We start from the raw sequence: 21,995 nt of genomic DNA, 5'->3' as shown, positions 1-21,995 counted from the left end.
GGTGTGGTGGTCATCATGCAATCAATCTGGCTGAATTTGCCACATTCCAGTCTATTCTCTGCCAATCTGCCAGTGTACCCAAGTGGTAGAGCTCTGGCTGATCTTAGTTTCAAATCCAATGGTCCAAATTCATCTGCCTCCAAAAAAAGACAAGATGGTGACCACTGATAAACTGATAAACAGTGAAGAGGTGAATTATACATCATCTTGTTCTTTTAGCCATTGCCCAAAGTCACCAGCAGGATCACATCGCATCATTTTATCACCATAACTCGTAAGGAAGAGGATAGGTTAGATAGAATCCTTTATCTCTGCTCCACTTAACTTGCTGTCTTCTGTGGTCGCAACACGCTAGTTTATCTGCTCACGGGGGGCAGCACAAAGTCTAAAAACTAATGTAAGTCAACAGGAGGCAAGATAACACAAACCAAAACAACAACAGAGATTATAAAGCAGAATGGCAACAGAGAAATGTTGCAGGCAAATATAGCATCTCCATTTTAGCCTGTTTCCGTCAAGTCTGGTGACAAAGGCCCTCCTGTGATGATGCCAGGATGATGTGACCTCGCTATCACCTCAAAATTTCAGTCTATAAAAACTGACAGTGGGAAAGGAAAACAAATCCCATATCGCTGAATAAAAAGAACATACAGGCACCACAAAGACTCGATGTTTCTCTTGATTTTATTTTAAGATATGAACTTTTCTCATCTCAGTGTAAAAAGCAGCAATGTTCTTTCACATAATGCTTCATTCACATTTGAATTCCTGATTGAGAGTCACATTACTTTGTATTTTTACTTTGAAGGACTAAAAGAAAAACCACTTACACCCCCTGTAACACAACTACTGATGTTGAACACAGGCCATCTGAAGACAGACAGGCGGCTCCTAAATGACCACACAGTGTTGAGCACAGATGTTCACAGACACGTGAATAAATAGCTTTAAAATGTCCAGGTTGGGTTCAAGTGTGAAGACATTAGCCTTGGTATATACAGAGTCCTTGTGCTGTGTAAAATGCAGAAAGCACCATGTTGCTCTAATAGAAAGGGCAAAACATCAAACTGCCCCTTTCCTTAGAAAGGAATGGGAAGTTCCATCACACGGAGGCCACGAGGGCGCATCAGATGCAGTTTCATTGGTGCAGCATGGTGTCCTACTCGGCTTTCTTGGCCTTCCTCTTGCGAATGCCTTCGCTCAGCTCCTCTTTAGTTTTGAGGGGGGAAGCTGAGGCGGCAGAGGCGGCAGCGTGGTGGTGGTCCTCCTCGCTGCTACCCAGAGGAGAGCCGAACAGCAGATGGCAAATCCAGGACTCAATGAGGGTGAAGGGGGAGCCGTGAGAGTGTCGGGCGGTCATCACCACCTGAGAGGACAAAACAGAGAACTCATTTTAGGAGATTATTCATTTTTATGACACACAAAGGTTTTAGCCTGGCCCTACATGTTAATATGACAGAATCAATCTCTGTTTATGTGGCTAAGACCCAGCTTTGGTTGCATGAATCCCAGTTGAACAAAGAAATCTCTTCTAACCCAAACTACATTCATAAAACAAAGATTCTTCTTGTGTTGATCATACCTTGCTTGTCGCCATGAAGAGGGTGAAGGCCAGGATGAGGGTGCTCTTAGATACTGGCAGCCAGTGAGACTCCTGCAGGGTGAAGAGGATGGCTCCATACAGGCTGGCTTTGGTTGGGCTGCCAAAACAAAAGACAAACTGTCAGTGTGATGTGTGACTGCAGCAGAGTGATGATAATAACCGAACAGAGCCCCTGTAAAAGTGTTCCAGGTCTTTTAAAGTGTCATTTTCGATGCAAACACCAGGGGGGACCAAAGTAACTTTTATTTTACTAACACCTTTACTCTGGTATTTAACTCCTTGTTTTGTGATACATGCTGGCTGACATGAACACACACTTGAGGTGACAGATATGAGGGTATTTCTACATTACACACTTACAATGACATGTTGAGGATCTCGTTGCTCTCGGGCCTCCACACACCACGCAGCAGCTGCTCAAAATTGGACATAAGAGCCACTCCAGATCCTGAAGAGGTAAAAATAGACAGTGGGAAAAAATGAGGACAAAAAATGTCTGCTTTGTGTCAAACATGAGTGCCTGGGGGGTCTCACTGCTGGGTTATGTGGAGATATGTGGATTATGAGGATAGAATGCAAAAGCAGTGCTTCTGGTAGATTACCTGGAAAAGGCTCATGCAACTACAAGGGCCTACAGTGGCCTCAGATCCAGGAGAAACTCAAGAAGAATCAGCACGGGAAGAAAATACTGCCACCCTAGAATGTGGATTGGAACTTGTCCAAACCTCCACTGCTGTCCCAAATGTCACTAATACCATTCCCGCAGGAGGGAGCACATAATAATCATACAATGACCCCCAACATTAAGTGAACCAGGACCCACACTGGAATCAATCCTAACCCTGATCTCATCATGTGTGCAGTGTAAGTCTTTCATAGATGGTAAACTATCTTGGCAGATATGCATCTTATCAATGTTTAAATATGGAGTGAATCTTTGTCAGTGAATGCAGCAGACTGCCACAACAAGCAAAGTCTGAAGAGTCTGCCAAACAGCAAATGTTTACAACATTCTGCTACTTTTGAAAACAATGAAGGAGTAAAGGCAGGATCATCTGCATAGCATACTCTGTATGTAACACTGTATGAGACACCGACCTTTGACGTAGCCAACGATCACCATGATGAAGAAGCCGTGATGGTAGGCGTGGTGGGCGTGGTGAACACCGGCGGCGATCTTGCGGGTGCGGACGACTTCCTTCAAGGCGACCAACACCAGCTTGATGGGCACGAACGTCACACATTTGTAGAAGAGGTTCAGGGGGCAGTAAAAGATAAGGTACCTGTGTTCAGATTTGACAGAAGAATAGAGGAGAATGAGATAAAAAGATAAATGGTACATGAAGTCGAAGATCTGGACTTTGGTATTTACAATCTCTAAAGTGTTCAAATATGAGGGGGGGTTCTCACCAGACAGCTGAGGCCAGCAAGATGTGGCTGTTGTATTGGAAATAGTCGATGGGGCTGCTTCCAAGCATGATGTCCGCTAGGATGTAACTACCAAAGCAGTAGAGCATGGCACAGAGCCAGGAGGCCACGGGGCTCCGGCGAGACACCTCCACTGAGCCTGCAACACAGAGGACGAGCTGTCAGGGGCTGGCACCAAATGAGAACAGCACAGCTTGTGGTCAGGTTGAATCTTTGGGTTTGATACACTGATAAAGCTGTTGGCTTTTATTATGTAACAAAATTATACTTTTGGTATATTCACAAGCATTTTATATAACAATGTATAATTAATAGCAGCACAAATTTAAAACTTGACTTTGGCAAGTGGAATAACCAAATGAGAGAAAACAATGATATTTGGTTATTTATTTTAATGCAAATATTTATTTTTTGAATATTTTGCAAAACATTGTACATTTTCTAATTGATAATAAATTTATCAGTGAAAAAATGTAAAAATGCTCCAACCAAAGGAAATCTTAGTGTTTTTTTGATAAGTCACTGGCAGAATTATTTAAAAACTTTCTGTCCGCTCTCACAGTTTAAACTAGTAACTTCGAACAGTCATTATCAGTGGATGACTTGTGTGCCTGTGAGCTGTGTATCTTTGTCTACGCCCTGTCTACGCCCTGAGAATACGCCTTTTTATCATGAACTAATATTGACTCACGACTGCAGCCTTTTAAGAGCCAAACAAAGGCCTGAGCAGCTCCTTGTTAACGTGTCATTTATTGTATATGTTTTATATCTGAGCTTTTTTATTTTATTTTATTTTATTTTATCCTATTGCATTCATGAAACCCTTCAAAGACAACACAGTTACAGTGCATTAAACATTTATGCCATACTCATGCTTGTATGTGATTGTCTGACAGATTTCCACTAATATACATGAAAACAGCTACAGGCGACATCTCTTGATTAGTCTCTCTTGAGCCTAGTATGTGGAAGTGCCAAAGCTGCAGTTCCTCTAATGGCCACTTGAGGGTGACGCCATGTTAGAATCATTGAAAGTAAAAACTATAGACAGAGCTTCTGTGACGTCACCCGTTTGTTTCTGAAGAGCCGTTTTTGAGGCTTGGTGGGATAATTATGCGTAATTTTAAGTCCGAATACAATTAAAACGAGTGGGTTGTGAAAAAATTCAGCCCCGTACAACTGACAATACAAGAGAATCTATCATTTGAGACCAGAATGTTTTTTTTGTACCAGGCTGTAAACATGTTCATTTCTGCTGTGAAGTCGGCCATTTTAACATGGGAGTCTATGGGAAATTACTCGCTTTTGGAGCCAGCCCCCAGCAGTTGCAGCGTGAATTACAACTTTTGACACTTCCGCATGGGCTTCAACTTTGAGCCCAGAAGGTTGCCACTTGGTTAGAATGCCTAAACAGCAACCGTAACTATACAGCAGCCAGCAGCCTCTAATTTATTCAGTCGCTTGGCACGTTATGTTCATAATGCAAAGTATGATGTCATTGCAATGCTGTATTTTATGAGCACTGACACTCGCCGGTGTTACAGCATTGTTCGGGCCCTCCAATGAATCAAAATGTGAGCCCTAATCTCCGACAACAGGTGGGTGTCGTGGAAGCAATCTGATCCTGAGAAATGCCACCCTATAAATACATTCTGCTCAACTGCTCCTGCTGCCTTCCAAATGTCGTGCCTGTCTTAACCTCTGACCCCACACTCATCTCTCCTTCTTCTCAATCCACTTCAGAAACCCATTCTAATGCTGTGAGTCGGTAACTCTGCACGCAGGCACATGTAAAATGAAAGAGCGCATGAGGCAAACCTGCAAATGTTAGCAGCGTGAGTCATTTGACTGTAAAATTTTAGATATGAAAATAAAGGTGGCAGACGTACAGGTCTGACACAAGCCTGAGGTTACTGGAGTACAATACAACTGCAAGCTACAGCCCTACACTTTAGGGACAATAACAAAACTTCATCCACATCATGCAACCTAATTATGGCAGATTAATGTTGGGCCTAAAAATCATAACATACATGACATATTAAATCTCTCTGTATTTTACAGTAACTGGTATTTTAAATGATGATTCTTCACTCTTACACACTGGTAGCAGAAGACCGAGAAGGCTACATCAAACAGGAACGTGGTCCAGAAAAAGATTCTGCTGCTTCAGATAGAAAGAACACAGACATGTCTACAGTGTTTGTGTAGTTCTCACAATCTTGTGTTTGACATGTCACCTTTATGCCCAACATTACAGAGAAAGGGACTCCTACAGGTTGTTAATTTCAAAACAATAATGATGAGACTAAATGTCGCGTTCCTTAGCACTACATGCTGGGCAGTGCCTATTCAGGCCGTAGGAGCTGACCAACCAGAGCAGACTGTAGCTTCCTGTTTTACAGTAAAAATGCTGTGCTAAACATTTGAACTGGAACTTTAGAACTTTAAGAGACATCTCATAGTTCCATCATTGTAACCCCTGTGATGTAACTCCTCCTGAAGCTTCAGATGTGACAGAGCGAACTTTTACTTAATTAATGTGTCCACAATGGCAATAAAACCATGCCTAACGGCTATTATCATGTCTAAAGTAACAGACCCAAATGCAGCCTACAAGTGCACAGAGTCAGTGGGCTTCCGAGGCCCACTGTCTATTTCAGGCTCTTCTATTTATTGCTTAAGTCACTGGTATGCACAGGCCTTCTCTCGGGTTTCATGCTCCTCAGGCTCGGTTGCTCAAATGAGTTAATTCTAGGAAAATATTAAGCTTTAACCCAAAGCTGAGTGGTTTAATCTACTCCACTGGTTTCTTACAGTATAAATGAGGTCAGGCTGCTGCAGCAACAAGACAGCCCCTCATACAGGGCAGCTGCAAAGCTGAGTTTATGTAACAGGTCATGCTTTGTAAGGATAGGGTACTACACAGATAACAGCAATACAAAGTCCTTGTAAGGCTGCACAGGCTAATCATACTACAAAAATAGCAATACATTAGCAATAAATGGCACAAGTATTTGTTTTGTTTTTGTTTTGTTTTTTTTTTACTTTGACTTATTACTGCTAAGGTTTCAGTTTAAACTGTATGTTTAAACTAAGATTTATTTTCTATATCCCACCACTAAGCTGCAGGTCCATCAAATAATAATCACATAACAACACATGAGTCTTCATAATTCATCTGAAAAGCAGCAGCCAATGAAACAAAGTGTCAGACACACTCACCGGGCTCATATTTGAGGTAGACGATGGACACGATGTAGTAAGCCAGATCAAACACAGGAAACATTCCCATTTTAGAGAAAATCTGGGCAAATTCGCCCAAATTAAGAACCGCTAGCACGTTGTCCATGTTGTCTGATGTTCTTTTCTTTTCTTTTTAATGCCAACTGCGCAGTCTGGATCGGAAGCCCCCCCAACCCAGTCCACCGACTCTCCACCAAAACCCCCGGTCTCGACAGTGAAAGCCTGTGACACTCAAGCCCTCCTATTAATACCACTCATCTCCACAAGCCCCATGCAGCGGCAACAGCAGCAGCAGCATCATCATCATCCTCATCTGCGCTCTCTGCCAGCTGCTCAGCTTTTTTTTAGGCGACAGGAGGCTTCAGCTGCTCGAAAACTGAGCTGCACGACAAAAGGCGCCTGTTTTCATCTCAATCATTATTCAGCCGCTGCTTGAGGTTTAATGTTGAGGTCATAGCAAAGCAGGAGGCGCATGTGCGGAATTATTTATTCACTGCTTTGCAAAAAAATATATATAGCCGATATAAAAAAATATCCCGCAATCCGGATCAGATCCCGCAGCGAGGCTGACGCACCGTGACATGATCGGCTCTAATCCAACACTTGCTGTTTGTTTACATTCTTCTGGACGATGCAGAAATGTCGACACGATCAAGTCGCAGTAATACCACAATTGTTTGAAGAAACAAGAAACATTTTTAATGTTTAAAAAAATATATATCGTGTTTTCATTTTATTTTTATAGACGATAACAACAGCAGTAACACATGTCTCCAGTAGGAGGCATTAAAGTCCAACATTTCAATGAATCTTTGTGTGTGTGTGTGCGTGAAAAATATGTCTTAAGCCTTATAAAAATATAAGGCACAAGAGAAATCTGTAATAAAGCATTATATGTTCAAGGATCTACAATGTGAATGATGTCACAATAATATCCCTAATTATAAATTATAATTTCAAATAATTATAAAATGATTGTGGTGGTTGTTTATGTGTAAATTACAACGTAATGCCATTATCCGTCAGCAGATGGCGCTCAGTGATCGTGTGTCAGCTTGAGCTGTCAGCGAAAGTATTTCCTGATTTATATCTTTCAGGCAGAATATCTCAGCCTCCCCAAACACTCATCTACCTGCAGTCGGAAAAGCAGTGACTGTTAAGCATTTGTAACTCGAACAATTTAGTGGTTTGATTTTATGAGGAAAGTTTTTTTTGTGTTAGAGCACAAGTTGGTAACTTACAGTCCAAAATCAGGGCTTAAAAGCACCCACAGACATACTGAAGCCGTATTGGTCAGTTTCACGTTTGCGTAGACGAACACGGAAGTGAGCTGTCTGTTTTGATGCTAAGAAGATGATCGGGGATCTGTTAATATTCGGGTAAGTTATTCAATGTTTGTCAAACTCAACAAAGAAATACGTTCTTTCTTAAACGATTTGTCAGTATATGTGTTGTTGTGCACTGTTTTATTGGGTAGATAGCAGCGTATCACGTGAAATGACAAGCAAACTGACTATGTGCTAATGCCAGCTCATCAGCTAATGACGTTAGCTCAGCAGGTATGCAACACAATTACCTGTAATAAGGAACACATGCATGGCATCCCCTCGGAAATGATTGAGCTTTAAAAATGTTCACATATAGTGAGCCAGCTATTTTTAGTGTTGCTTTATTCTCAACATGAATGAAATCAACTACCTCACTAGTTCTTACAGATATTGTCCTACTTCTTTTGACCTTAATCATTTCAAACCACAACCCTGCTATTAGTTTCTGAAAAGTACTGCACAATGCAGACATGCTTACATTGGGCTAATATTTAATGAAGGTCTGATATCTGCTGATATTGATAGCTTGCCCATAATATTTCTTATCTGTATGATCCCTAAATGACCCCAACCAAAATATGTTGTCTGGAGGCAGCACCACTGTTGCCTGTCTCAAAGACCACTCAGATATAGATCCAAAGCCAGCAAATGTGGAGATCTCAGGTGCGCAGTGGTTTGTGTCCTCTTCATTGCATGTCCTGGAAACAGTCTAATCTTTTAACACATTAGCAATATGTTGTAGGTAGGTCTTTTTGCATAAAAGGCTGTAACAGCAACCAGGCCAATGCTCCTTAAGACGCTACCGCTCTACATGATCTTCTGATGTTTAGATATATGCCAACATCATGTAGCTGATTCTCTTTTATTTTGCACAGATTGTTTGGATCATGATCAGAATTTGTGGCAGCTGGACTTGCACCGGGATGCTCATCCTCCAACACAGATGCTATAAACGTCTCCTTGATGGGTCTCATCTGCGCCTTTGGTCTTTTAAATTGAAATTCTCATCTATTTTGTTTAGGGCCCAAAAATTGTCTTTCAAAAATTATCAGTCTATTTATTTTTTTCTTATACAAGGTGTTACATTTTTACCATGTTTGTTGAAGCTATGACAAGACTGAGCAGTGATGAGGCTGTGTAAGGCTCTCACTGTGCCTGTGTGAGTGCTCGGTCTTGTTCCCAGAGTCCAAAGACAAGTTAAACTAATTTGGCTGTAGGTCTGAATGTGTGTATCAGTTGTGGGACATGTGTTGGGTATACTTGCTCTCTTTGCTCTCTCTCTCCCAATGCCAGGTAGGACAGGCTTCACCTTGCCATGACCCTATGAAGCTGGAATGCTCGTACTGTTTTGCCTGTCAGTTTGCTTAAACACCAGAAATCTTTATCTTTAATTCTTTTACCTACAAAGCCTCATGTAACGGTAATCAATGGAGCAGAAATCTCCACATTTACTTATCAGCTGTACTGTGTTGTTTGCAGCCAGTAGTAAATATTCATGTTTTATTTGTGCTGAGTCTTAAATAAAAGAATACATTGTCTGATAAACTGCGTGTTAATTGATGTGCAATGATTAAGTCACAAATGCTAGAATACAGCCCCCCCTGCACCAGTCTGACCATCCCAAGGTACCAGGTGAAGAGAGAGCTGGCAAAGATCAAGGCAGGAAAGCTACAGGACCAGATGGCATCAGTGCTAGGCTCCTGAGGTCCTGTTCAGAACAGCTGCATGTGATCTTTGAGCACATGTCCATCCTGGTGGTGCCGGTGCCAAAGGTCTCTCACCCTCAACAGCGACAGACCAGCGGCAATAACTTTTCCTTTTTTTCTAGCTCTTATGTATATAGTGTAAATTGTCACCATACCAGAACATAATGTAAATAACAATTCAGTACCGAAGTCACTTTGTTCTGTTATTTAATCAAGCAGTCATTCACCTTGTGTTTATTTATATCAAACTCTTGTTTGTTTGATTGCTGTTGCTAGGCAATCAAACTCTTGTTATTCACCTGCTTTCTTCTTCTTTTTTATTCTTCCGTAAGTTTTTTGGCGCAGCACAATACATTGACCGATTTTAGCCATTCAACTATCAAAATGTTCATCTCACAGAGGACATTCTGGGTCAACTTCAAGTTTTTTTCAAAAAATTATAGTTTTTCAAATATTAAGCAATTTTGATGTCATCTGCCAAATGTATCTCCTCCTACAAATATTAAGCTACAGACTCCATTTTAGTCTTAAAACGCTCATTAGATGCTGCTCTATCAAACTTGTATTCAGAATTTACTCTTTCCGAATCGTTTCCGCACGCCAGGCTCTCAAATGTGGAGTGGTTTTTGAGGTCTCCTCTGCTGTTACTATGGTGACAGGCTGACACACAGAGGCATACAAAGCTCTGAATTGCTCTGATTCTCCAGCAATTCAGAGCAATCCTTCACATCAGTATTCAAAGCAATGCTTCAGCTGCAGCAATCAAACTGGCATTTTCTTCAGGAAATGCCCTTTTCTAGCCTATTTTTATATTTCTGCTATCTTCAAGTCAGATCTGCTCAGTCTGTAGAAGAGTTTAAAAGCAGGCTCATGATTAATACATGACTGACTCTGGTGTTGACTATGGTCAACGAAAGTTGTTTTTAAATGTGATTTATAAATAAACTTGACTTCACTTGATTATTTTATATTTTAATTTTATTTTAAAGTATCCATCCATCCATTTTCTACCGGATCCGGGCCGGGTCAAGGGGGCAGCAGTCTAAGCAGGGACACTTCTTCCAGCACCTCCGGGGGAATTCTGAGGCGTTCCCAGGCCAGCCAAGAGACATAGTCTCTCCACCTGGGTCTTCCCCGGGGTCTCCTTCCAGTGGGACATGCCCGGAACAGGAGTCATCCGAAACAGATGCCCGAGCCACCTCAGCTGACTCCTCTTGATGTGAAGGAGCAGCGGCTCTACTCCGAGCTCCTCTCAGGTGACTGAGCTTCTCGCCCTATCTCTAAGGAGCGCCCAGCCACCCTTCGAAGGAAACTCATTACGGCCGATTGTATTCGCTCATTCTCATTCTTTCGGTCATTACCCAGAGCTCATGTCCATAGGTGAGGGTAGGAACGTAGATTGACCAGTAAATCCTTCTTCACCACGACAGACTGGTACAGTGACCGGATTACTACGGAGGCTGCACCAATCCGCCTGTCAATCTCCTGCTCCATTTTTCCCTCACTGCTGAACGAGACCCCGAGATACACAAACTCCTCCACTTGGGGCATTTTAAAGTATCGTATTACATATTGTTTTTTAAATATTTTTTAAAAAACAATATAGTTGATTAATTAGTTCAAGCAAAGTGACATTAATTGGATGTCAGTTTGTTAATACTAATTTCAGTTTGTTGACAACCACATAATATTAATACTATTATTAGGTGGTTGGTTGTTTCACCTCCCCTCTATCATCATCTGACTTGTTTTCAAGTTTAGAGAGAAAGACGGTGTGAAAGTTTGTTTGCATTCAGGATCACATTTTCAGGTCCTTAATCCAGCATTGAGCACTTCTCAGGAACCTGCTTGTAAGACTTGATGCACGTCTTGTTTTTGTGGGTGTTTGAGATGTGAGGTCTAGATGGAGTTTCACATACAACACAATGGCTTCACCAAAACCTGGGTTTGAGGCCAGTGCATATAAAAGCAGTGTTTCAGGAGAGCCAAACTCTCTCTGGAGATCTTTAACGATTGCTTTTGCAAGTCGTTTAATGGTGTCGATGTCCAATGTATCTGTGAAAATGACATGTTCCATCACCTTGTCTGACAGACTTTTGATCATGCTATTGATCACTTTAGTTGGCAGACATCCCTTGTATTTCTGGAAAGCTTTCTTGTAGATCCTTATTATCACAGCAGTGACAAGGTTGTAGGTTGAGCTCTGAGTTAAAGATGTTGCTGCTTGTGCCTGCTGGCCAAGCTGAAGCACTTCACTGTCTGTTTTATTGTCTGTTTCAAACGATGTGCCCGCCGATATGTGGTCATCATTGTTGGGGGCTGGTTGAGCTTGATCATCTGTTTCAAAAGATGACATGTGGTCATCATTGTTGGGGGCTGGTTGAGCTTGATCATCTGTTTCAAAAGATGACATGTGGTCATCATTGTTGGGGGCTGGTTGAGCTTGATGGTCTTGTTCAGAAGATGTGTCCGGTATGTGGTCATCCACAATCAGAGAAGAGAGGAGAAGAGAATCAACGTGATCAATTTTCCGCACTGTTAATTCAAAACCTGAATCATCTGACTGGCTGTCGTCATCTTCTCTTTCAGAAGGCACGGGGGAATCATTCTGTTCTGGGCCGGTCATTATTTTGTCAAACAAGTTTTTAATTCCTGCCAGTACATTAGACATATCATCCCTGTAATATGAGATGTCCCTTGGTACTTTCTCCTTCCAGATTACAATCTGCTGCAAGAACTTTCCCACTGCATCCTCTGCCATGGCATACAGAACTTCAGGAGACAAGTGCTGCTGAGAAGGGCCGTTCAGTTTTCTCTTCTGAGATATGACAGTGTCAGAAACACACTTTGTCAGTGGGGTAACAGGAACTTCATATGTCCTGCTAGTCATGATGTGATTATACATCGTATCCGTCAGTTCATTTGCAAACTGCCTGACTTCATTCCTGTACTTGTCCTCTTGTTTGACCAGCTCTAATTTATGAAGCAGATCGTTGATCTTGGGCATAATGCTCTCAAAGTCACAGGAAAAGTGAGTTTTCATTACATTGATCCAGGGCAGTGTGCCACTCTGATTGCCCGTTTTAGGAAATCCCGGACTTCTAACTGACACAGAAGCCTCTGGGACATATCCAGGTAACATGTCTGCGGAAGTGTCCTCTTGATTTTGTGTCTGAGTCCGTTCCCTGATGTTCACCAAAAACTGCGGGAAATCTGTCTGAACAGCTTTCTTCAGATGCTCTTTCATTTTATCAAAGTTTTGTTGGGCAAACTTTAAAAACTGGTCCATTCTCTGGGGTGGGGGTGCAGTTTGTGTGTCATCTCTCTGGGTCATCTGTGAATCTAGAAAGTGTTCTACCTTGTAAACTACTTCTGTCATATCACAGGGAGTTCTGAGTGGTGTTGTATTGTCAGCTGATTCTGAATCATCTGAGTCCGAATAATGCACATTGTTAATCATGGCATCGACAATATCAGCTGCTACATCCTGAATATCTGAAGATAATACAGGTGTGGTATCAAGCTCTTCCTCAATGTCTGGTGATTTTCTGACATTTTGCATTAGAATCTCACTAACAGCTGTTATCATATGAGGGTCGGAGAGCACTCTTCTTGGGATTTCAGGTCTGAGTGAGTGTGTGCACTCTTCGTCATCACTGAAACGTAAAGGAGAGGCAGATTTTGATCTGCTGCTGCCTGATATCTCTGGTTCGTCTGTGACCACTCCTGTTGCTGAGACAGTGTCTGTATTTGCGGATGCAGAGGAGAACTTCTTAGACCAACATTCCATGCACTTGGTTTTCAAGTAACCTAAATATCTTTTCAGACATCCAGCAGTATGGTGCAGCATGCGTGTAATGGAGTTGGGGCAAGACATTGAGCCGTTGACATAAATAGCAGGCTCTAATGGCAGCACAGGGCATTCAATCACAATAGATAGAACATATTTCACTTTCTTTGAAACTTCCTCCTCCATCAGTTCTCCTAACTGTTCTGCACTTTCAAAGTTCTCCTGAGGAACATCCAAAGCAGATGCAAAGCTGGCAGAGATGGCGTCGCGTACAGATATGTTTATGTCCGCAATGGTTTCAGGGTGTAAGCAAGCGTAAGCAAGCGTTAAAATGTTTCTTGCAGCATTTGCAGAAATAGTCTGCACAATCTCAACGATCATGTCAGTCAGGAAAGCCCGTGTGTCCCTGTCGTAGGTTCCCGATGCTAGCATGCTCCACTGTGATGTAGAAAACCTGCTGAAAACATCTTTCATAATGGGCAGAATTTCTTCTACCGTCGCATTGAAAGTGTTTTCAATATTGCTACAAGCCATTGCAAACAATTCTTCTTTGCTTTTCTTAAAATCCTTTATAGTCCGCTTTTCTTGGTAATCCTGTGGATAAGTGTCACTAAATGGAAAAAACAGTCCAGTTGCTATCAACATATGACATCTTTATGACATCATAAAGAAATGCCTTTAATCTGATGACGTTAAAAAATTGCCACGCCCACTCTGACTGTCATAGTCACCAGCTAATCATAGTTTAGCAACCGTATCTAGGCGCCTGGAAAGCTTTTAGCAAGCTAAGCAGTGTTTGTGCAAATCAGACCAGTGTGTTTTCATTGTACTCGTTTCGTCAGTATGTGTAAATCAAAATAACAGAAAGATGAAACAAATCTAAATCAGCAAACAAAACTTCGTGTAAATGATAAATTAGAAAGGACATTTGAATCTTTTTGTTATTCCCACCTTGTGAACAACACGGAAATTGACGCCGGTTACGTAAAAATCTACCATCATGCTCTGCGCGAGCGCCTCACAAAAAGCCTAATGAAAAGACTGAGGAGGAGGAGGAGGAGGCTACCAGCCGAGAGAGGTAGCCGATCCCCGGAGAGGAGTCGCTGTTATCGTCGTCCGTCTTGTTAAATGCTTGACGACGGCGACTGAAAACAGAGCTGAAAAGCATCATATAACATGATGCTTGCTCCCAGAGAAGCTCTTCTTTCGGGCCTGTGAGTGTCGGCAGGTTTCAAACCGCCACCTCTTTGGGGGATTCTGCTGTCTGAGTCCGTCCTGACCCGCGACACCGCCAGGCGATGACAGCGGCTACAGCCACTCCGCAGGTGATGAGAGACCGGCTGCTACAGGCCATCGATGGCCAGAGCAATGTGAGTATGCCCGCTAGTCTGACAGAAAACGAACTATGCAGAGAAAGGCAGAGAGGAAGGGGGGGTTTCGGCCTCGAGTCACCACATAAGGGTTAGGGCTAGCATTATTTGCTTGCTAATTAGCTGGCTAACAATTGCTACAGTTTAGCAAAAGTAACTTATAACAGGTGAAATCTAAGACCGACTTAGTGCGTGCTGTTGGCTAATGTTTATGTTAGCTTATCTGTGTACAATAAAGCACCAAGACTTAGGACATGCTAAACTGAGTCACCAGGTAGGAAGTGGAAGGCTGAAGAGTGGTATCCTATAGTGGCAAGGCATTGAACTGTGTCAGCTTTAAGCAGACTCATGCTGCATGTACATTACAAAACTGTGCCTCAGGAGCAAGCTACCTCTGGGGGGCACTATCGACCAAAAAGCCCACGCTGTTCTTTGCTCAGTCCCCAGACTCCAAAGCAGGAAGTTGTTGTCAAACAAACTGTACCCCAAGCACAGAGTATTTCTAGCCCTAGTGTGAGGCCTGGGTCCGTGGACCCCTCTGAGCTGAGGCCTTATCCTCAGCCTTTCAGTGTTTGCGGTCAAGGTTTTCACACTGACAGTGCAAAGCCCGCAGATTTGGACTTTCAAAAGAAGCCTACCAATGCTTCTCTTCACAACTCAACTGCCTCCCGCTGCAGTGACACAGCCAGTTTGGAAGATGAGGGTCCAGGTATTAATACAAAGAAAAAGAAAAGACAAAAATACAGACCTAAGGATTATGTGGTAAAATTAGATGCGCAGACTGTAGAAGACACCATAAAACCGGTCAGGTTAAAAGAGAGGAGACTGACATTTAATCCCGTAACAGGACAAATCAAATCCTCCTTTGATAAGGATTCTTTGCAGGAAGGAGAAGATAGACTCGGTCAGAGAGCTGAACCTCAGTGCTCAGAACAACAGAGGCAGAATGTTCCTGTTCCTCCCAGTCCCTTCCAGCAGACGGACTGGAAAGAGCTGTCAAGGATCGAGATCATCCAGTCATACTTTAGCCAGCAAAGCAACATGCTGACATCATCAGGTGCCCACACCCCGGGTGCACGTTTTTTCGTGACGGATCTCCCGATAAAAGAGGAACACGGGAGTAAAGATGCCAAGAAAACACACGTTGGCTTCGGAGGTCCCACCCAGTGAGTTACCGGGGGTTAGCAGGGACATCAGCAACAAAGACCTGAGCAGGCTACACACACAACACTGGCCTGGGGTTAATGGTTGCTATGACACAAAGGGTTGTTGGTATGACTGGACTGGACTCCACTGGTTTCTTACAGTATAAATGAGGTCAGGCTGCTGCAGCAACAAGACAGCCCCTCATACAGGGCAGCTGCAAAGCTGAGTTTATGTAACAGGTCATGCTTTATAAGTATAGGGTACTACACAGATAACAGCAATACAAAGTCCTTGTAAGGCTGCACAGGCTAATCATACTACAAAAATAGCAATACATTAGCAATAAATGGCACAAGTATTTGTTTTGTTTTTGTTTTGTTTTTTTTTACTTTGACTTATTACTGCTAAGGTTTCAGTTTAAACTGTATGTTTAACATAAGATTTATTTTCTATATCCCACCACTAAGCTGCAGGTCCATCAAATAATAATCACATAACAACACATGAGTCTTCATAATTCATCTGAAAAGCAGCAGCCAATGAAACAAAGTGTCAGACACACTCACCGGGCTCATATTTGAGGTAGACGATGGACACGATGTAGTAAGCCAGATCAAACACAGGAAACATTCCCATTTTAGAGAAAATCTGGGCAAATTCGCCCAAATTAAGAACCGCTAGCACGTTGTCCATGTTGTCTGATGTTCTTTTCTTTTCTTTTTAATGCCAACTGCGCAGTCTGGATCGGAAGCCCCCCCAACCCAGTCCACCGACTCTCCACCAAAACCCCCCGGTCTCGACAGTGAAAGCCTGTGACACTCAAGCCCTCCTATTAATACCACTCATCTCCACAAGCCCCATGCAGCGGCAACAGCAGCAGCAGCATCATCATCATCCTCATCTGCGCTCTCTGCCAGCTGCTCAGCTTTTTTTTTAGGCGACAGGAGGCTTCAGCTGCTCGAAAACTGAGCTGCACGACAAAAGGCGCCTGTTTTCATCTCAATCATTATTCAGCCGCTGCTTGAGGTTTAATGTTGAGGTCATAGCAAAGCAGGAGGCGAATGTGCGGAATTATTTATTCACTGCTTTGCAAAAAATTATATATAGCCGATATAAAAAAATATCCCGCAATCCGGATCAGATCCCGCAGCGAGGCTGACGCACCGTGACATGATCGGCTCTAATCCAACACTTGCTGTTTGTTTACATTCTTCTGGACGATGCAGAAATGTCGACACGATCAAGTCGCAGTAATACCACAATTGTTTGAAGAAACAAGAAACATTTTTAATGTTTAAAAAAATATATATCGTGTTTTCATTTTATTTTTATAGACGGTAACAACAGCAGTAACACCTGTCTCCAGTAGGAGGCATTAAAGTCCAACATTTCAATGAATCTTTGTGTGTGTGTGTGTGTGTGTGTGTGTGTGTGAAAAATATGTCTTAAGCCTTATAAAAATATAAGGCACAAGAGAAATCTGTAATAAAGCATTATATGTTCAAGGATCTACAATGTGAATGATGTCACAATAATATCCCTAATTATAAATTATAATTTCAAATAATTATAAAATGATTGTGGTGGTTGTTTGTGTAAATTACAACGTAATGCCATTATCCGTCAGCAGATGGCGCTCAGTGATCGTGTGTCAGCTTGAGCTGTCAGCGAAAATATTTCCTGATTTATATCTTTCAGGCAGAATATCTCAGCCTCCCCAAACACTCATCTACCTGCAGTCGGAAAAGCAGTGACTGTTAAGCATTTGTAACTCGAACAATTTAGTGGTTTGATTTTATGAGGAAAGTTTTTTTTGTGTTAGAGCACAAGTTGGTAACTTACAGTCCAAAATCAGGGCTTAGCACCCACAGACATACTGAAGCCGTATTGGTCAGTTTCACGTTTGCGTAGACGAACACGGAAGTGAGCTGTCTGTTTTGATGCGAAGAAGATGATCGGAGATCTGTTAATATTCGGGTAAGTTATTCAATGTTTGTCAAACTCAACAAAGAAATACGTTCTTTCTTAAACGATTTGTCAGTATATGTGTTGTTGTGCACTGTTTTATTGGGTAGATAGCAGCGTATCACGTGAAATGACAAGCAAACTGACTATGTGCTAATGCCAGCTCATCAGCTAATGACGTTAGCTCAGCAGGTATGCAACACAATTACCTGTAAACAAACACGTTATCTCCGTTCTGCAGGACTTTGCTGGTGAATGCTGGGGCTGTGCTGAATTTCAAACTGTGAGTATTGCACTATGTCACTGTCAACTTTACGTTTGTCTCAAAGATAGTTGAAGGTTCACTGTGGATGTTTTGCAGTAAAAGGAAGGAGGCACAGGGATTTGGTGATGACCCCAGAGCACCGACAACAGGTGTGTATATTACAGAAATAAAATGGAAGCATTTTTTTAATCACTGGCACAAACAAACTACCCTGTCTTTCAGGTGACAATATCAGAGAGTTTCTGCTCAGTCTTCGATACTTTAGGATCTTCATCGCTCTATGGAACATCTTCATCATGTTCTGCATGATCCTGTGAGTAAGACTGTGGTACTCCAGATCTAGCCTTACATATGTGGGCAGTGGTTAAATGTAATCATAATAGCGTGTCAAAGACAAACACTATGAACCTTAGTTGTTGTAAAGTCACACTAAAGAGGACCAAAGGCCTTGACTACTGTTGGAGGAACACATGCATGGCATCCCCTCGGAAATGATAGAGCTTTAAAAATGTTCACATATAGTGAGCCAGCTATTTTTAGTGTTGCTTTATTCTCAACATGAATGAAATCAACTACCTCACTAGTTCTTACAGATATTGTCCTACTTCTTTTGACCTTAATCATTTCAAACCACAACCCTGCTATTAGTTTCTGAAAAGTACTGCACAATGCAGACATGCTTACATTGGGCTAATATTTAATGAAGGTCTGATATCTGCTGATATTGATAGCTTGCCCATAATATTTCTTATCTGTATGATCCCTAAATGACCCCAACCAAAATATGTTGTCTGGAGGCAGCACCACTGTTGCCTGTCTCAAAGACCACTCAGATATAGATCCAAAGCCAGCAAATGTGGAGATCTCAGGTGCGCAGTGGTTTGTGTCCTCTTCATTGCATGTCCTGGAAACAGTCTAATCTTTTAACACATTAGCAATATGTTGTAGGTAGGTCTTTTTGCATAAAAGGCTGTAACAGCAACCAGGCCAATGCTCCTTAAGACGCTACCGCTCTACATGATCTTCTGATGTTTAGATATATGCCAACATCATGTAGCTGATTCTCTTTTATTTTGCACAGATTGTTTGGATCATGATCAGAATTTGTGGCAGCTGGACTTGCACCGGGATGCTCATCCTCCAACACAGATGCTATAAACGTCTCCTTGATGGGTCTCATCTGCGCCTTTGGTCTTTTAAATTGAAATTCTCATCTATTTTGTTTAGGGCCCAAAAATTGTCTTTCAAAAATTATCAGTCTATTTATTTTTTTCTTATACAAGGTGTTACATTTTTACCATGTTTGTTGAAGCTATGACAAGACTGAGCAGTGATGAGGCTGTGTAAGGCTCTCACTGTGCCTGTGTGAGTGCTCGGTCTTGTTCCCAGAGTCCAAAGACAAGTTAAACTAATTTGGCTGTAGGTCTGAATGTGTGTATCAGTTGTGGGACATGTGTTGGGTATACTTGCTCTCTTTGCTCTCTCTCTCCCAATGCCAGGTAGGACAGGCTTCACCTTGCCATGACCCTATGAAGCTGGAATGCTCGTACTGTTTTGCCTGTCAGTTTGCTTAAACACCAGAAATCTTTATCTTTAATTCTTTTACCTACAAAGCCTCATGTAACGGCAATCAATGGAGCAGAAATCTCCACATTTACTTATCAGCTGTACTGTGTTGTTTGCAGCCAGTAGTAAATATTCATGTTTTATTTGTGCTGAGTCTTAAATAAAAGAATACATTGTCTGATAAACTGCGTGTTAATTGATGTGCAATGATTAAGTCACAAATGCTAGAATACAGCCCCCCCTGCACCAGTCTGACCATCCCAAGGTACCAGGTGAAGAGAGAGCTGGCAAAGATCAAGGCAGGAAAGCTACAGGACCAGATGGCATCAGTGCTAGGCTCCTGAGGTCCTGTTCAGAACAGCTGCATGTGATCTTTGAGCACATGTCCATCCTGGTGGTGCCGGTGCCAAAGGTCTCTCACCCTCAACAGCGACAGACCAGCGGCAATAACTTTTCCTTTTTTTCTAGCTCTTATGTATATAGTGTAAATTGTCACCATACCAGAACATAATGTAAATAACAATTCAGTACCGAAGTCACTTTGTTCTGTTATTTAATCAAGCAGTCATTCACCTTGTGTTTATTTATATCAAACTCTTGTTTGTTTGATTGCTGTTGCTAGGCAATCAAACTCTTGTTATTCACCTGCTTTCTTCTTCTTTTTTATTCTTCCGTAAGTTTTTTGGCGCAGCACAATACATTGACCGATTTTAGCCATTCAACTATCAAAATGTTCATCTCACAGAGGACATTCTGGGTCAACTTCAAGTTTTTTTCAAAAAATTATAGTTTTTCAAATATTAAGCAATTTTGATGTCATCTGCCAAATGTATCTCCTCCTACAAATATTAAGCTACAGACTCCATTTTAGTCTTAAAACGCTCATTAGATGCTGCTCTATCAAACTTGTATTCAGAATTTACTCTTTCCGAATCGTTTCCGCACGCCAGGCTCTCAAATGTGGAGTGGTTTTTGAGGTCTCCTCTGCTGTTACTATGGTGACAGGCTGACACACAGAGGCATACAAAGCTCTGAATTGCTCTGATTCTCCAGCAATTCAGAGCAATCCTTCACATCAGTATTCAAAGCAATGCTTCAGCTGCAGCAATCAAACTGGCATTTTCTTCAGGAAATGCCCTTTTCTAGCCTATTTTTATATTTCTGCTATCTTCAAGTCAGATCTGCTCAGTCTGTAGAAGAGTTTAAAAGCAGACTCATGATTAATACATGACTGACTCTTGTGTACAGCACTATGCTCAACGAAAGTTGTTTTTAAATGTGATTTATAAATAAACTTGACTTCACTTGATTATTTTATATTTTAATTTTATTTTAAAGTATCCATCCATCCATTTTCTACCGGTTATCCGGGGCCGGGTCAAGGGGGCAGCAGTCTAAGCAGGGACACTTCTTCCAGCACCTCCGGGGGAATTCTGAGGCGTTCCCAGGCCAGCCAAGAGACATAGTCTCTCCACCTGGGTCTTCCCCGGGGTCTCCTTCCAGTGGGACATGCCCGGAACAGGAGTCATCCGAAACAGATGCCCGAGCCACCTCAGCTGACTCCTCTTGATGTGAAGGAGCAGCGGCTCTACTCCGAGCTCCTCTCGGGTGACTGAGCTTCTCGCCCTATCTGGAGCGCCCAGCCACCCTTCGAAGGAAACTCATTACGGCCGATTGTATTCGCTCATTCTCTCATTCTTTCGGTCATTACCCAGAGCTCATGTCCATAGGTGAGGGTAGGAACGTAGATTGACCAGTAAATCCTTCTTCACCACGACAGACTGGTACAGTGACCGGATTACTACGGAGGCTGCACCAATCCGCCTGTCAATCTCCTGCTCCATTTTTCCCTCACTGCTGAACGAGACCCCGAGATACACAAACTCCTCCACTTGGGGCATTTTAAAGTATCGTATTACATATTGTTTTTTAAATATTTTTTAAAAACAATATAGTTGATTAATTAGTTCAAGCAAAGTGACATTAATTGGATGTCAGTTTGTTAATACTAATTTCAGTTTGTTGACAACCACATAATATTAATACTATTATTAGGTGGTTGGTTGTTTCACCTCCCCTCTATCATCATCTGACTTGTTTTCAAGTTTAGAGAGAAAGATGGTGTGAAAGTTTGTTTGCATTCGGGATCACATTTTCAGGTCCTTAATCCAGCATTGAGCACTTCTCAGGAACCTGCTTGTAAGACTTGATGCACGTCTTGTTTTTGTGGGTGTTTGAGATGTGAGGTCTAGATGGAGTTTCACATACAACACAATGGCTTCACCAAAACCTGGGTTTGAGGCCAGTGCATATAAAAGCAGCGTTTCAGGAGAGCCAAACTCTCTCTGGAGATCTTTAACGATTGCTTTTGCAAGTCGTTTAATGGTGTCGATGTCCAATGTATCTGTGAAAATGACATGTTCCATCACCTTGTCTGACAGACTTTTGATCATGCTATTGATCACTTTAGTTGGCAGACATCCCTTGTATTTCTGGAAAGCTTTCTTGTAGATCCTTATTATCACAGCAGTGACAAGGTTGTAGGTTGAGCTCTGAGTTAAAGATGTTGCTGCTTGTGCCTG

The 21,995-nt window shown here is 42.1% G+C and overlaps 3 protein-coding genes across 4 annotated transcripts; 2 read left to right on the top strand and 1 right to left on the bottom strand.

Moving 5' to 3' along the window:
- Window positions 1-666: 666 nt before the first annotated feature.
- Window positions 667-6,509, bottom strand: tmem38a (transmembrane protein 38A). Its single transcript, XM_028404878.1, has 6 exons — window positions 6,257-6,509; window positions 3,014-3,170; window positions 2,702-2,886; window positions 1,964-2,051; window positions 1,583-1,700; window positions 667-1,366 (listed from the first exon to the last, which is right to left on the bottom strand). Exons 1-6 carry the CDS (start codon window positions 6,381-6,383, stop codon window positions 1,160-1,162), a joined length of 882 nt encoding a protein of 293 aa, XP_028260679.1. The 5' UTR covers window positions 6,384-6,509; the 3' UTR covers window positions 667-1,159.
- A 1,082-nt stretch (window positions 6,510-7,591) lies between these two features.
- On the top strand, window positions 7,592-19,598 carry smim7 (small integral membrane protein 7). Of its 2 annotated transcripts, none has more exons than XM_028404882.1 (5): window positions 7,592-7,656; window positions 17,824-17,865; window positions 17,944-17,996; window positions 18,070-18,160; window positions 18,929-19,598. In XM_028404882.1, exons 1-5 carry the CDS (start codon window positions 7,631-7,633, stop codon window positions 18,942-18,944), a joined length of 228 nt encoding a protein of 75 aa, XP_028260683.1. In that variant the 5' UTR covers window positions 7,592-7,630; the 3' UTR covers window positions 18,945-19,598. The 2 variants fall into 2 exon arrangements, with proteins under 2 accessions (XP_028260683.1, XP_028260682.1); XM_028404881.1 differs by lacking the exon at window positions 7,592-7,656 and adding an exon at window positions 17,477-17,594.
- On the top strand, window positions 14,496-15,746 carry LOC114435226 (mediator of RNA polymerase II transcription subunit 26-like). The gene has a single exon (XM_028404879.1). It carries the CDS (start codon window positions 14,820-14,822, stop codon window positions 15,639-15,641), a length of 822 nt encoding a protein of 273 aa, XP_028260680.1. The 5' UTR covers window positions 14,496-14,819; the 3' UTR covers window positions 15,642-15,746.
- Window positions 19,599-21,995: the final 2,397 nt, after the last annotated feature.

This window comes from Parambassis ranga, chromosome 4, assembly GCF_900634625.1.
Source record: "Parambassis ranga chromosome 4, fParRan2.1, whole genome shotgun sequence".
Classification (NCBI taxonomy): Eukaryota; Metazoa; Chordata; class Actinopteri; family Ambassidae; genus Parambassis; species Parambassis ranga.
This window is presented reverse-complemented; position numbering and strand designations above follow the sequence as displayed.

Excerpts from the sequence above, each read along its gene's own strand:
- tmem38a (XM_028404878.1), bottom strand. The coding sequence starts at position 6,383 with ATGGACAACGTGCTAGCGGTTCTTAATTTGGGCGAATTTGCCCAGATT. Across the intron at positions 2,052-2,701 it reads GATCGTTGGCTACGTCAAAG|GATCTGGAGTGGCTCTTATG; the intron begins GTCGGTGTCTCA and ends TTACCTCTTCAG. Across the intron at positions 1,701-1,963 it reads GAGATCCTCAACATGTCATT|CCCAACCAAAGCCAGCCTGT; the intron begins GTAAGTGTGTAA and ends TTGTTTTGGCAG.
- smim7 (XM_028404882.1), top strand. The coding sequence starts at position 7,631 with ATGATCGGGGATCTGTTAATATTCGG. Across the intron at positions 7,657-17,823 it reads GGGGATCTGTTAATATTCGG|GACTTTGCTGGTGAATGCTG; the intron begins GTAAGTTATTCA and ends TCCGTTCTGCAG. Across the intron at positions 17,997-18,069 it reads CCCCAGAGCACCGACAACAG|GTGACAATATCAGAGAGTTT; the intron begins GTGTGTATATTA and ends CCTGTCTTTCAG.
- LOC114435226 (XM_028404879.1), top strand. The coding sequence starts at position 14,820 with ATGCTGCATGTACATTACAAAACTGTGCCTCAGGAGCAAGCTACCTCT.